The 16,368-nt window shown below is 39.1% G+C and overlaps 1 protein-coding gene across 1 annotated transcript; it reads left to right on the forward strand.

Moving 5' to 3' along the window:
- The first annotated feature begins 5,929 nt into the window (after positions 1–5,929).
- LOC135433669 (uncharacterized) lies at positions 5,930–11,914 on the forward strand. The gene is made up of 8 exons (XM_064689842.1): positions 5,930–6,046; positions 6,104–6,369; positions 6,916–8,506; positions 8,617–10,699; positions 10,803–10,946; positions 11,001–11,281; positions 11,337–11,498; positions 11,571–11,914. The coding sequence occupies exons 1-8, from the start codon at positions 6,024–6,026 to the stop codon at positions 11,749–11,751; spliced, it is 4,731 nt and encodes a 1,576-aa protein (XP_064545912.1). The 5' UTR covers positions 5,930–6,023; the 3' UTR covers positions 11,752–11,914.
- Positions 11,915–16,368: the final 4,454 nt, after the last annotated feature.

Raw genomic sequence — 16,368 nt, forward strand, 5'->3', positions numbered from 1 at the left:
TCCCTCGAAAGGGTGTAAATCATACTTGGGTTCCAGATAATGAAAATAAATATTTCAAAGAGCAACTCCAAGTACACTAATTTTCTTAAATTGAATATCGAGCACTACTTTAAGGTCCAGCGTTCCATCAATATGTTTGATTAGATATTTATCATTAAATAATTAATTAATAATTGCAAATAGCTGAAAAGAGATTTAATTTTCTTACCATAAATTGGCATTAAACAGGGTTACGAGTACTTGTCAGTGGGACATAAAAATGATATATGAAATATGAAAACAGCCGACGACATCCAAAAAAATATCCGAATTTGGCTGAATTGGCAAGACTGCTAATGATTGCAACATTAATGTAATCGAAAAGTACATGAATAGTTTTGAATATATATGACAAACTGAATTAACACAAAATATTTTTCAACTTGTGTCCATTATAGAAACTATTGAGATCGAAAAGTGCTATCGAAAGAGCACTATTTCTTTAGGCTAGAGTATATCAGTAGCTAAAATTTAGAACTTATAACACAATAATTGCATTTATATTGAAATAATCAAATAAGACTCTTATATTAATTTATAGTTATATTAACTAAGTATACTTAAGCCCCACTTTGATTTAAGTAGCAGCAATCACACGTTTCGTTATCAATACTTAGGATTACAGCATCTTTGTGGAGCTAATGACAAATATGCGCAGCACACTCTTCGAGTGATTTATAGAGCCTGCAAGCACATACATAAGTAGATGACTTACTGTTCAAATTTCTAGGTTGTTGTGTCGGCCATATATCATATTGTAGTGCGGCTTGCATATGCCAACGGCAGCCACGTTTAGGCACAACTTTCTGTGGCGATGTCTGCGCTTGGCATTGCCACATGCCACGCCCTGTGCCTAAACAGCTCCTCGGCTGCCGCATATGTATGTTTGTATCCATAAGCCGCATATACCGCAAAAGGCAGCGTCAACAGCTTGAACTCGTATCTATCACACTTGTGAAAATAGAAAATGAAACTGCAAAACTTTGGTTTTAGCAAGAATCGTTCTACATTTTCATAAAAGCACACAAAAAAAACGTCAATAGACTAAGAAATAAAATACAGTGCTGCAAATTTCCAATAAAGTTTTGCCTCTCGCTGTGTGCACAATAAAAATCACACGATTCATTTCAGCATAATACAAATAAATTTGCCATCCATGAAGGCACGTCAATCATATGCACTGTTGGCAACAGAAAGCTTTTCAGACAGTGGCAGCACTTGAGCTTGATTTTTTCCTAAATGACTCCCACAAACATGAATTGTGCAGCATAAGGTTTTCATCCCAACATTTTTGTGCTAGCTAATGAAAAGAAAGCAAATTTATCATGTGGAATCAGCAATAAGTAGAGCTGGCATAAGTCCAAGCAGATTCTGCACATTCTTGCATACACTTAAAAGAATTAAAATAAACATTTCTCTTAACGGCAAGCAAGAGTGTCAGACAAGCATGCACACACGATTTAAATATCACAATCAATAAATGGTTTTGTAATTATAATCAATTTCGTTTTGATCGGCGATGCTTTAAAAATGCAAATTAAATAAAAACAAAACCGTCGAGTAATATATTCATATACATATATGCATGCGAGTGAGCGTGTGTGTGTGTGCAGAAAAGAAAACATTATGGTTGCAATTTTATATTTATGACTGACACAAAACGCTGACCATTCGCTGTGGGTTGAGCGCAAGGCGCATTTTATGCTTTATATTTTGTATAAGAGTACTTGAAAATATTTTTATGGAGCAGCTTCTGCTCGACACTTTGTTGCCATTTTATGATGCGCCCGCACTTAGCAAGGGCTTTTGGGTGCGACACCTAATCAGAGCGAAGCTTAGATGAGCTACTTAAAACTATAGAGATTATTGTTATAAAATAAGTTGGATAAAATGTCTATCAAAAATAAAACTCGCTTCTGAATCTTAAGTCTTTTAGTAAAATCATCTTTCTTGTTGCATTTAATTATATATTTAAATAGTTAGATTATGATAAATAATATTTAACAAATACGATAGTTTTAAATTATGACTATGCAGCTATTTATATCTTTTATTTTCTATTTAAATAGTATTCATTTTAAGTGTGTCTTTGGCCAAAGTACATTAAAGTGCTGTTTGACGTGCTACAAACAACCATCTCATTTCGTCCCAGATAACGCAACTGGTTCCTGATGAACCGAGAACATCAGGCGTATAGGGTGCACATGGCACATCGCATCAAAGTTTTAACACTCGCCTCGCTCACAGAGTCGTTCGGCACATAAAAAAGTGTTTACATTTCATTCATAAAATATCAATTACGTGCATGTGTGGCAGCTAAGCGACACGCACACTCACAGACACACACACACACTAGCAGAGTACACATACCAACATATGAGTGCGTGGCTTTTGTGAGTCAAATCGATATTACACAAATACGTGAGGACATCAGGGTTCATTGCTTAAGTTTTGCTCGCTGTGACATTTTGGGCCAATATGGCGCGCCACGCACACTGATGGAAATTTAACGAGTTGCACGCCAACAACAACAGGCATAAAACAGCAGGACAGGACCATACAAGAGCAGCACATTATAATCAGCTGTCAGTCCGCAAGCAAATACGACAGCGAAAGCGAGAACATGGCTCTAATGCTCATAAACAACTCGTTGCAAAGTTGACGTGACAGCTTCTCATTCCAAAGGTCGCACACTATAAAATATTCAAGAATTAAAAGATGCTGATTACAATTAAAGAATTTGGATGTGTTCTTTGGCTGTCTGTGAATTATCGCCGTTCTCTGCGATTCTCATGAATTCGTGTGATGACAGCTTTTGATGTAGTTTTGGCTTGACTTCAATATATACTCGTCTTAAATAATTGAACCTTTTTGGTTTGATACCAAAAAGAACAGGTGCCAAAATAAAAGCTGATTATGCACACAAAATTAAATTTGATTGGTGGCCCACTTTTCACTTTCTTGTATCAACTAAAAACGCTCTAAATACGATTTGAAATTGGCTTAAAACTAATTTTGCCAAATGTGCCACGCAATCAATTATTTAGGTCGGCCAAATCTCTCCAGTCCGGCGAGCATAATTAACAAAATTATTATATTTTCAATGTTGGTAGAGGTAGAAATTACTTTAAAATCGTTCCACAGATGCATAAACTAATTTCAGATTTATTTGCCATAAATGCAATTAGTGCATTTTACCGGTTACATTAGCGAAACTTTCATAGAATTGCCGGCCATACGTTTATTAAAGCCCTTTGCATTAGTTAACAAAAATCAGCTGTAATACACAAGTGTTAAGCAAAATGCTAAATGCATTCACTAAAATCCGCTCAAATGTTAACACATGGCCAAATACAGCACGTTTAATTGACTCTAAAGCGGAAATGCCCCCTAAATGGGCTTTACGGCAAAGCACGCTTCAATTTATTAATGTCTGTGCGCTTATGCAAAACTAATTTGCTCTACGCTATTTAAAAATTTGTTAAGTATTCTGTGCCCAGACAAATTTGTTTAATTTTTGGCAACAATGACAACAACAACAACAACAACACAGCTGCCGGCTAAAGTTAGTATTAATGTGGGATTTCCTTTCAAGAAAAGCTTCGCATGCAAACTGCTTATGAATAAAGAAATGTTAAAGCGACGCCACACAGCGTGACACACACACACACACATACTTACCCCTGAGGCTAGGAAATTTTAGCATACATTTTGCATGACGACCCACACATGGACCCGGAGCACAAAAAAGGAGCACCCAAAACTTGTTGGTTGACAGGCAGCCAGCTTAGCCATTTGGCAGCCAATTGTGTGGCCTAAAGGAGGATGCCCCAAGTTGATGTTGTTGTTGCCGTCTTTGTTGTTGTTGCTATTGCTGACACTACGGAAGGAAGAAATTTTCAGCACATCTGAGCAGCAACGCAATCTTTGCCCGAAAGCTCCCTTTTTTTTATGATGCCAATAGTCGAGAAAAAAAGGTCGCTACCTGGTACTCGGTATTGTTGTGCCACTCCTGCCATTGTCTGGCCTTTATGAAATATTTATTATAGTGAGGACATTGCATTGCTTCTTATAGCATTGCTCTCCCAGCGCTTCTACTAAAATGATTAAAATTTATTATGAAAAATGCCTTTTGTAAAAATTTAAATGAAAATGTGCTGTTAATGTTTTACTGTCGATTGTGCGCGGCAAGTTCGTTTTGTTGAACAGGTTATAACATTTAAATCTATTGCAGAATTTTTTTAAATAATTCCAAGCAAAAACTCGTTTTAACTAAAACAATTTTAATTAACTGAAATGCCTCAATATAGTTATAGCTGCTAAATAAGCTTTAAAAATAGATATTCGCACATTTTATATACATATATACAACCGATGTGCATATATAGCAAGTGTTACCGAAGCTTGTAACTGGCTGGCAACGCCAGCTGCAAACGCATGTGCAACTTATTGCACAACAATGATTTACAATGCATTGTTAATGCGTTTTTAATGAGTGCTGCATGTATAAAGAGTAAAAAAAAAACACAAAGAATAAAGTTGCCGCGCCTCAGAAACTTGTCGCCAGAGATTTTTCGGGGCCACATACAACGGCAAAGTTGCAATCCCGATCTTGGCGACGACGTCTTGCCACAAAGCCGCCTTAAGCGCTCCAAACTTTTGCTGCACTCAGTCATTAACATTAAAGACATTCCGTGTCGGCGTTTAGGGTGGCTGCGGCTATGCCCAAAAACTTTCAAAGTGGGAGACGGCACATGTGCAAATGTGCCACACACTCTCGACTGCCTGCACTGCAGGGGCACATAAATAATTGAGTGGCGCCCCAAAGTAGGCAGCAAAGTGCCGGGCTGCAGGTGCTGCTGGCGAATATGAAAAATGGCATGGAATAGATAGGCCAGCTGCTTATGTCAATTCTGTGGCCAGCCCTTAAATGTCTAAGGTGAGAGAACTCTTTCTAACAACTTTATTGTCGAATTTGCAGCCAGAATACACAGAACAATTAAAACACAAGAACAAAATAAACTATATCTAATTTGGCTAGAAATGCTTGGCTTCAGGTATTTTTGCAAAAAAATAGCAACACATTTTTTAGTAATATAAATACCATTGTATAAAAGGAAATTTTACTTAAATTAAATATTTATAAAATAATTAAATGCAGCAATTATTTAGAACAGGTAAATGAAAAATGTCCAAAAATAAAACAACAAAACTTGCCGAGAAAAATGTATAGAAAAATATACACCAATTATTACTTGAATAGTTTTCTACTAATTGCTTGATAAAACTACACAAAATTAATGAATCGAAAAAAAGTATATGCGACCACTTTTTTGCTGCTTATAAGAATGTTATCACAAATTGATCGAAAAAAAGTTCGCAAAACATTTTAACCATCAAAAAAAATTATTTAAAACTCAATAAAAAATGGCGTAGTTTAAATTAAATGCAGCTTGTAGCTTACAATTTAATAAAAACTGTCACATACACAAAAATGACACACCAGTGACCCACAAAGAGGTTACAAAAGCAAGCAGCAGACATTAACAATAACATTTAAGCGATAAAAATAACAAGAGGCGTCAATTTTTAACAAAACGCAGTTAGCGCTTATGTTGAAAGCGAGCAATAGCAAAAATAAATATATATATTGTATACTAAATTTTCGGCAGCGTTTAGATTGGCGCCTATAAAGGGGCTCCTTTATGTTATTTTTGTTTTTATTGATGCCACTCAAAGTTGCCGCCTGGGAAATTTCTTGCGAAACGCCATGTTGAAAAATTGAAGTCTAACGAATTGATCTTGTAATTCTGCGGAAAGCGAATTTGTTTAATTCTGTTTTAATTTAAAATATTTTAGTTTAATCAACTTGCTGTCAATTCAATTTCAGTTGCCATGGAAAGCATTGCCTTAGCAACCACAGAGTTTGTTGACTGAAAGGGAAGGAAATATTTAGCAGAACAGAAGAAGACACAAATATCAAAATGAATATTAGCTCAGCGATTTGGTAAGGCATTGCTATAAATAAAGTATTAACATTAACTAATTGAATTCCTTCACTTAGCTGGAGCAACGCCTACGTAAGCGACAGCATCACAAATGTGGGCCCCGATGTGCTCTGCCTGCGAGAGGGCAACTTGCTCAAGTTTACTCAGGTCTCAACGTTGGCCGTTAGCTACTTTCGGGCCGAAACCGTGGCCACCGGACTACACATTAGCGCTTTTACGGGCCACAATCGCTTTCCGCTGTTTGGCTTTGCCGAAAGCGTTATGCGTCCGAATATATACATTTACAAGTATCCCGAGTTGACCAGATTCTCAACATTGCCACGTAAGTATTAGTGCAGAGATCTATTGAAATGTGTAGTTGACCTTGATGTTTATATTCTTGTATATCATATGAAAAACGTGATTTTGTTCGATATCTCGCGCCATTTCGATAATATTGATTTTATGACTAGGCTCGAAATCTTCATATCAACCCCCATTTCGATAATATCCATAAAATCTAATTTGAGACATAACTAATAATTATAAGAGCTAGATACACCAATCTTGAGGTGTTTAGTATATACAGTTTAAAAATAATTCACTATTCGGACACTTCAGAAAATTAAAAAAAAAATTCATTTAAAAGGTAAAACCTTGCACTTTGGTATTTACACATGGACCTTAACACACGGACTTATGCTTTAAAAGAATACGCTGTGTACTGGGTATCGGCCAGTCTCGACTCTAGAACTCTTACTTTTCACTTCTGACGAATTTCACATATATTTAAATTAAATTGAAAGATTTTTAAATCTTGATTAAAATAACTATGGAAATAGTTTATGTATATGACCTTTATCTATTTCGAAATGTTATCTGTTTGCAGCCTCAGCATTGACTTTTACCATGATTCGATTTTCGGAGCTGGATCTGTTAATTGGAATCGGCGGCTATCCAAGATATGCGATTTGTGTTTTCAATTATCGCACCAGCACAAAGATACTAGAGCAATCAACTTTTATAGTGACACCAGAATTCTCTATTTCACTGAGCAACAGTAACTTGCCCACCATAGTGCAGTATGACAAGAAGGAAATGCGCATACTCTGCTACGAGATGTGCTACATTGAGAAGGATGCGTATTTGCATCAGGTCTCCGAGGTGGAAATGGGCAAACACTATGTCAAATCTCACAGGTACTTCATGTGCTTCGGCGACGACAATGGACTCTATGTGGTCAACGACTATGGCGAATTCTCCCAGATAGATATTGCCTGCTTTGTCATTAAGCAGCGCTGGTCGCCCACCTATATAAGTGACCAGGACGTGGATATGCACACACGGGCGCACGCTCTCCTATCGCACCGAATGGGATTCCTGATCTCAAATAGTTCGATGGCATTCTACATTAAGAAGAAGGCTGGCAACTTCACCGTCGAATGGACCATTGATCAGAGTTTGTCCCACATTAGCCGGTTTGTCAGCAATCAGAATGGTGAACTTTATGCGTCGGGCGAGCTCGGCAGCATTCATCGGGTGGCGGTCGAGGAGAATGAGGGTGTCCTTAAGCAGCTGGTTGTTGGCGGCAAACCGATTCTGGCATTTCGTACGCTGGCCTGCTTCAAGGAGGAGTGTGTCGTGGTGTTATATAATGATGGGATTGCCATGATAGACTTACCAAGCGGCAGAACGCTCTCCGAAGTGCCCATTCTGATGTCCTGCGCCATTTGCTCGCATCGTACCAATCCCTACGTTATCGTAGGAACCATCGATGGTTGCCTGGTGCTCATCCATTTTGACAAGCCATCGCTGCCAAATATAGTCAATGAGCTTCAATGCGAAACGGCAGCCGTATTCGCCATGGACTTTCACGACAACTGTGCCGTATTCCAGGATCAGGCCAAAGGGCTGCACATTGTGAACGTGGAGTACCGTCCACCCAAGATGACACACTACTTTACCATCAACGATGATCTGCTGGTCAAACAGGTTTTTGTCCAGAGCTTTCTGCTGGTCGAAGGACCGCGTCTCTTAGTCATGATATCGCGGGACAAGACCCTAAAGAAGCCCGGCCATGCAGATGAGATGTGGATCTACAATTGGACCAAAGACAGACGCCTGCATAGACGCGAATTGCCATTGCCCAACAGCTATGTGGCATTCTTCGTACAGGCGCCGATGGGTCGTTGGGTACAGATTGAGATTGTGGCTGTGGTCAAGGACAGCAGCATATTCGATCAGTTCATGCTCAACGAGCGCAGTGAGCTCCTGTGGGCCGCATCGATAAGGTCGACTCACTTCGGCCACATCATAGGCATCGGCCAGACAAAGCATCTGCTCACATGGGGCGTTGATGGAATTATGGTCCACTTTCGCCAACACAAACGTGCCAAGAAGGCATTCATGATGTCGCGCTTCATAGCGCTTTTCTTCAGGCCCCACTTTCTGCTGCGTGCCAGAGAGTGCTACAATTCCAAGTAAGTATACAAATAGGGGGTAATCGGATTAAATTGGGCTATAAACCGGTTTCTATTCGAACCGGTTTGAAGCCGAAATTGGAATTTGTTTTTAAATATTTACCTTACAGATACCTTTTGGTACTGAGCGCCAACAATGTGATGTGGGTAAGTCGTCTACCCTCGCTGGCCGACAATGTGCGTGAGAACACCGAATTGGAGGTGCCCGAGAGGTTCATAGTGCAGCAAACGGCGATGGTGTCACGGGTTTTTCTGCCACTTACTGTGAAACTGGAGGTTAAGGAGGAATACGCATATGCGGATCTGTTAAAGCGCGAAAAGCTGTTGCAGATGATCCAAGATTTTTCGGCCAAGGTGACGGCGCTCATTGATTACGACATTTCCGTGACGGGCAAATCGAAGGGAATTTTCAAAAAGTTTTGCTACCATTACAAATGGCTGGACGCCTTGACTGAGGAGGCGCACAAGTTGTGCGAGCTGGAGCGACAATCGTTGATGCGTGCCATTGACGATCAGTCGCGGATACGGGATTGGATTATGCAGCTGGTGACGCGTGACGCTGCCAACATTATTTACAAAGTGCGTTCGATATTCGCAGATGCGAACTTTGAGAGTTTCGCATTGGTACGTAAGAGGAGTGCGACGACATTCGATAAATATCGATTCTACGATCTGGAGGATCACATACGACTCTCTGTGATGTCCATGGAAGAGCTGGAAGATGAGCCGGCGCATCCAGATCGAAATACCGAAGGCGACACTGGCAAGAAGTCCAGTCACGAGATGAAACTCTATGTGGTCGAAGGGCCCAGTATCTATGAGCACATCATGGCACCACAATTTCAATTGCAGAGCAAAAACACCGTCACTTCGAATCAAATATTCAACGATAATTGCAAGTATCGCTTTTATTTGGTGGATCCAATGAAGCAGGAGTTCAACAAGCACTTCCACGAGGCCCAGCAACTGAAAAAGGAGACCATCGATAATGTGCTCAGCACGAATAATGTGCTTCTCAAGATCTATGACAATATGAATTGCATGCTAAGACTCTTGAGCATGGAGGCGTTTAAGCTGCCAGAGCTAACTGTGCCAGAACTAGCCAAGGATGAGGTCATCAAGTGCATTCTGGAGGTCGATGATTCGGAAATTAAGGCAATCAATCGACGCAGACGCAAAACTATCGATACGGGCGGCAAGAGGGGTCGCCTGCTGCTCTGGTCGGTGGAGTTCTGGGCGCGGGCACTGATTGTCATGATGGATGGCGTCATCGAAAAGCTGTGGGAAGAGGAGATCAAAAAGGATATACCGGTGCCTGAGTTTACGCTAAAGAAGCAGCCGCACGAGTACACGCTGGAGGATCAAAAGATTTATCGTGCTTATGAGGATGCCGTGAATCTGCTCCAGGAGGATCGTCGCAAGTATTTGCGCATTTTGAACGAGAACGAAGCCAAAACGCTGCAGCTAAAGACAAAGCAAATCCTCAAGCTAAACCAACGTGTTGCCGAGCTCATGCTACTGAAACTCAAGTACGATTTTGCCCAGAAACAATGCCGCGTCCGTATGCTCAATCTCATGACTATCAATCACTCGCGCGATCAGTTGCGCGAGAAGATCAACCACCACCGGACCGATATTGATAAGCTTAACGAGTACATTAAACGCTACAGCAACCTGCTGGACTTCTGGGAGAGAGCACTGCTGGATGTACGCACGCGTCTCGAGGCCCAGCAGTCGCGAGATCGCGCCTTAGAGCGACAGTTTCGCGGCAACTTCCTAAACTCTGTGCCACATGCAGCCCACGAAATGACCAAGCTATTCAAGAAACGGCCCAAATTGCCCAACAAACTGTTTAGCTCATCGCTAATTTGCGTTGAGGTCGCACAGAGACTCTCCCCCAAGCAAACGAATCGTGTGGGCTTCCCCATGCCCAAGGAGATTGCCGACTTTTTGTCCTATATCGCCGACAATGATGCGCCCAAGTATAGTCCAGCCTCTGTGGATGCCAAGTCCTGGGATATTTTTGTCAAGTTGCGCCGTCAGAAGATCGAAAGCGAGCTGCGCCTTAAGGGCATCAGCCATCAGTTGGTAGACAGCCAAAACTATTTGAACAGCCTGACCAAGGATATAGCCGGTCTAAAGGACACAAAGGCTCAGACCCAAAAGGAAATGGAGGACAGCATACAGCAGTATGTAAGTCGATTAACACAAAAGTCTTTTATAAAATCAGGGCTGCAGCCTTGTTCATTATTTAAAAATTCTGTCAATAATTGGTCTATGCTATTAATGTTTTCAGTTGGAAGCCATGAGAAATATGCCGCTACAGTTGACCTTATCACTGGGTCAGGTGGAGGTTATGGTTATGGGCTCGACCAAGTCGCTATCGAACTGCGTTTTGATGCATGTGGAGGACATCAATGAAGTTAATCGTATGATAAAGGTAAATATTCTAACTATATAAACCATAATTATTAAACAATTGATTGGACTTCAGGATGCTGGCAATAAGAAAATAAAAGCCATGCAGCGCGTTGCCATCTTCAGACGTCAGGTGATCTTTAAGGAATGGGAACACAAACTGTATAAGGCCAATATTGCCTATCTCAAGTATATGCTAGATGCCATCGAGAAGTGTAAGGTGACCATCGAGTTTCTCAACATCTTACGCAACTGGGACAAGGTCAAGACGGAACGTCAAAAATATATGGCAGCCGGTGCTATAGAACGTATTTTAGAGCAAAAAATTGCGGTCTTTAGGAAGCAAATCGAACGCATGTAAGTGCACAGCGTCAGCATATATCATAAATTATCTAAGAATGATTTGCTTTAGCAACATCAAAATCGATATAGTGAAGCAGAAAACTCTGGAAATTAAGCGCCAAAATCATTCGATTGATTCTAAAATCGAACGCCTCAAAGTGGATGTTGCCTTGCACAATTCACTGCGCGATGTTATGATGGAGGAACGACGCGATCGTGAGCAGCGCGAGCGGTAAACTATTTAATTACATAATAATTACATAATATTGATCTACGGTCTGGTTTTTTTCTTACTCTCTTACAGCATGGAACAGATAAAAACGCATCGATCGTTATTGGACAATGTGCGCAAGCACTATGCTCATGTCTTGGAATTGCAAACTATTTTGGAATTATTACGACTGCGCACATACCCTACCTTGGGGCCGCCTTTGCCCCAATGTCATCCGCCCGTACCAGAGCATATACTCCACTCTGTACCTTAGATCGGCATCTTTTAAAAATGGTTGGGTAAGTATATTGAAAGACTACAAATATGCCGAATGATAAGGAGAGGAAGATCAGGTCTTTGGCAAGTGCAAAAAAATACATTTCGTTGTAATGATGCATCGATTATTTGAAATAAACTTGGTTCTTCTTATTGACTAAGTTCAAGCTTGTGAGTTCCTGGCGTCAGACGAGTATGGCTCAATGGACTCGGCTGTTGATGCTGATGGAGAATACATATATAGAGTAGATATTTGTACACTTTACACATTTCCAACGAGCTCAAGCCTTAAATGCTCGAAAAGTATTTGAGCAACCCACGTAAACACTTTTCACTGCCACCTCCACCGAACAAAAGCCAATTGATTTTCAACACCTTCGATTTTAATTAGCCGAGCGACGACCACAGACAGTTTTCGCTTTTACTCCGCACTGAGCGGGAAAAGTTCACGACGCCGGCAAAATGAAAATAATTTATTCGCAGTGCGGCAAGTGTGAAATTTATTAGCGGTTTTTAGTTTTCCAAGGGTGCTAAGCAATGCATATCTACGTATATATATATATATATATATTGTGCATTACATTGACTTGGCATCTGTGTCTATATTTTGGGTTCTTGAACTGACTGCGGTTCTGGCTGTGTCGCCACTTAATTTTATTTGTTTGTGTCTGGGCAAATGACTAGCAAGGCATAAAGTCAACGTCTGTCTGTTAGATTCGCTGTTAATTTCGCTGCTTGTTGCTCTCAAGTGGAAAATAAACTTTCCAAGCCAAATGTTCACAGCTGAACATCAACAGCAACCCAGACACAGCCAGACCCATAGCCAGGGCCAAAGCTAAAGCGAGATGAGGCCAATAAGTGAGCATCCGGATGCCGCCGCTGCCGCCGCGTAATTTCAGGCACGCAATTTTGCATTAAATTGTTTTAATGGATTGCACTTGAAACTAAGCGTCGAAAAACAACAAAAACAGATGCTGTCTGGACACGCTTTTGATGGCTTATGAAGTGCCATTTTCCTATACATGCATTTTCCTATACTTGAATATTTCTGCATATTAATGGCATTCTCTTACCCGTGCCATGTGCTTTAATTTCTCGAATTTGCTAAGCTGAACGGACAAGAAGCTTATTCTATCATAGATTGGCATAAAAAGCCCTCAAAATTCTTCTATATATGTGTATATATTATTCAGACCTATTTAATTATAATTAATTATAATAATAATTATACTATATATATGAATATAAATATATTTTATAATTATTATTTTATTTAATTATAATCAAACAAGTTCTTCTTAATAATTACATATAAATATAACAAATTTTAATAATTAAATTTTATATATATTTATTATTAATGTTGTATATATTAACAATATATATATACTAGATTTAACTGTATATAATATTATTTTTATTCTCATTTACGAGACTCGTAAACACATACCACAAATATTATAACTCGCTTTATAAATCCTATATCCAGATCACCACAATCAATATGAATATGAAAACATAAAACAAATTCTCTTACTTCATATTTAACATGCCAGACACATAAATAACAATATTGTTCGCGCAAATAGCTTAAAAGACCAATATTACAGTAAACAATTATTGTGTTTACTTAATGCAAACAATATGCAGACGGCTGTCGATGTGGCAAAAATGCATTGCATTAAGATCGGGGCATTTGTTTGCAGTCCGCCAACTGAAAATGTCATTTAAATATTTACAAAATGTAAAATACGCGTGCTGTTAAGTGCAGAGTCAGACGGCGATGTCAGCTTTCGTGATGACCATGTCATGTAATCGCCGCTTATCAATATTTATTTATATAAGTATTTGTTTAAATAAAGTAAGTGTAAATGCCAGCTCAAAGTGCCAAACTGTACTTTTTGTGTGTCAATTTGAAATGCTAATCGGGTAAAAGATTAGTTTTAACAACACGCTCAAAGTGTCGAAGACCTAATACCCTGGCGAGCACATCAATCAAATTGATCCCACGTCCGCTATATCGTACAAATTGTTAACCAAATGTTGCGATTTGTAGCTAGTTTCATCAACACGCTTTTTAAATATGTAGTGCCCATTAAGAAGTCAAATAGTCTGTGTCACAAATCCACCAACATCCGCAACTTGTTTGGCGACAAAACCAGACTAGCTTTCGTTAGGGTGTGGCAACCTTGCCCCCGGTAGCTAACCTAAGCGATGATTAGGCAAGAACTAATCTTTTGTATACCCATGGGAATGAATCTTGCTCTTGCTCTACTTGAATGCCCTTTATGGTATCTTATTGAAGGGCGAATCAATTTTTCTTTTAACTAAAATATTAAATCCAAAACCGAAATGATGAATTTAGGGTGTAGGTTATTTTCTCCCACTAAATAAAATTTGTTGCTTTTAATTAATCTCAACATTTAAAAGTGTATTAATAATATACTCTTATGTTATTGAACCCTAATAATAAAATAGCAGGAAGTTCACAAAGTTGCAAAATGTTGTAATTGTTGACGTAGGTGCCTCACGAGTTTAAATAATTAAAATTTCTATGTGAGCACCTAATAAATGCATTATTGCTTTGAGTTTAAAAATATAGAGCACCTTATCAGAATCACAAATAACTCAACTAAGAACTCCTATGCTACACGTGTCGTTCGTTGACGTAGCCTTGTCTCTAAGCAAACCTCATATAGCCGACTGCTTAATACTCTGTTCTCAATGCAAGAACAGCTTAGATCTTTTAGGTCGAGAATTTAAGAATAAATTTTTGCAAAATTTTGGTTTTGGGAATGCGCTCCTGTTGGGCGTGGATAGATATTTACAAAGCTGTCCTTATGTTAAACTTTCTATTAATAATGCATGACCCCTTTAAAATGTTTACAGTCTGATTAAGACTTAACCTTTAGTCCGAAGTATAATTTGAATATACATATGTGCGAGTGTTGAAATTATTAAAAAATAAATAATGCGAACAATTTGCAATTAACAAATATGCAAGCTGAGCTTCAGCTTTCCTGATAATTGCAATCGCCGCTGATCGTTGCACATTTAAAAGCATCGCATCCGCTGCAGCGCACTCAGTTCTAGACAGCCAGTGCATTCGTATAGATCTACTGAGAACATCCTTTTGAAATGGGCAAATTTGTGTTGATTTTCCTGCTGTGCGCATTGGTTGCGGTAAGTTCGTAAACGATGCCCATCAATTGTGAATATATTTTAGATTTTGTAACTTATTGGGTATTGAAACTTATAGCTGTGCATGGCCGAAGAAGTCAAGAAGGAAACGTCTGCACTGGACGACCTGCAGGCCACCATTGAGGCTCGCCTGAAGGAAGCCAGGGAGTACATTGACTCACACGTCGACGAGGGCAAGATTAAGGAGTTCGTCGACAAGTTTGCCGAGAATGGCAAAAAATTCCTGACTGATACGCAAACGGACATTCAGAATTTGAGTGAAAAGAAAGAGTAAATAATGCTCTAAAATAAAATAATTTGCTAAAAAGTATATACACTATATTTTTTGTGGCTCAACTTCGGTACAGTTCAAAATCATAGCTCAAGGTTAGCCTTCAACGAACAAAATAAAATGAAAATAAAATAAACACTGGAAACAAAAAATTGAAACTCAGCATGCAGCTTAAACTGATTATGACTATTTATATACACATTAATGTATTTCGAATTTGAGGGTGAATTAAAAATGTGTATATAGACGGCAAGTATATGGACTGGACATATAAAGTCAGCAGACTTTATTAGGAACAAAGTGTAAATTTGAAGGTAATAATAGAATCTAAGACAGAGCCTGAGTTTAACACAATTTTAATCAAATTTGTCCACACTTTTATGGAAAAACAAGAATAAAACCCGGTTTCCATTCCACTATTTACACATTTAATGCTGTGGCACATGAACATCTTTGACCCTGAGCCTTAAGAGCTGATAAAAGCATGTGCCGCTCGGCGCAAGAAACAAATCTTTGAGCTAGGCATAATTTTGGATTGCTGGACAGCGGTTTAATCAGTACTAAGTTTGGTGTTTAACTGCTTAGAGCTACATTCAGCCTATTAATCAGCAAGAGAAAATAAATAAAATGGCAAAGATCACTTTGTTATTTCTGCTGTTCGCACTATTTGTCGTAAGTTGATAGTAAAAAAGCTTTGTAAGCCAAAAGCTTAAAGATGCATTGTTTGGTATCAATATATAGTTCTGCTGCGCCGAAGAGGTTAAGAAAGAAGACAATCCACTGGAACCCCTAGCAGCCCAGCTTAAGAAAATTATGACTGATGTCAACGCTTTTCTGGAACAACATGTGGATAAAGACAAGTTGAAGGAGTTTGCCGATTCAGCCTTGAAGAATGGCCAACAGTTTGTGGGGGATATCACAGCAGACCTGAAGAAGCCTGTCGAAAAATAGGCATATGTATTGTATGATAAATGAATTGTTTCTTAATGTATATATTTATATTTGGGAAAAACACTTCTTTCCCAAAAAATAAATAAAAAATAAAAAGTAAAACAAAGCTTAGCTCCACTCAATTGATTGATAAGCATATGCACATATGTTTAATACGTTGTAGTACATACGAAATAGGAAGTACTACATACG

Source organism: Drosophila montana, unplaced genomic scaffold (genome assembly GCF_035044405.1).
Source record: "Drosophila montana isolate Dmon_TW-CO22-7 unplaced genomic scaffold, ASM3504440v1 contig_3218_1, whole genome shotgun sequence".
NCBI classification, from domain to species: Eukaryota; Metazoa; Arthropoda; class Insecta; order Diptera; family Drosophilidae; genus Drosophila; species Drosophila montana.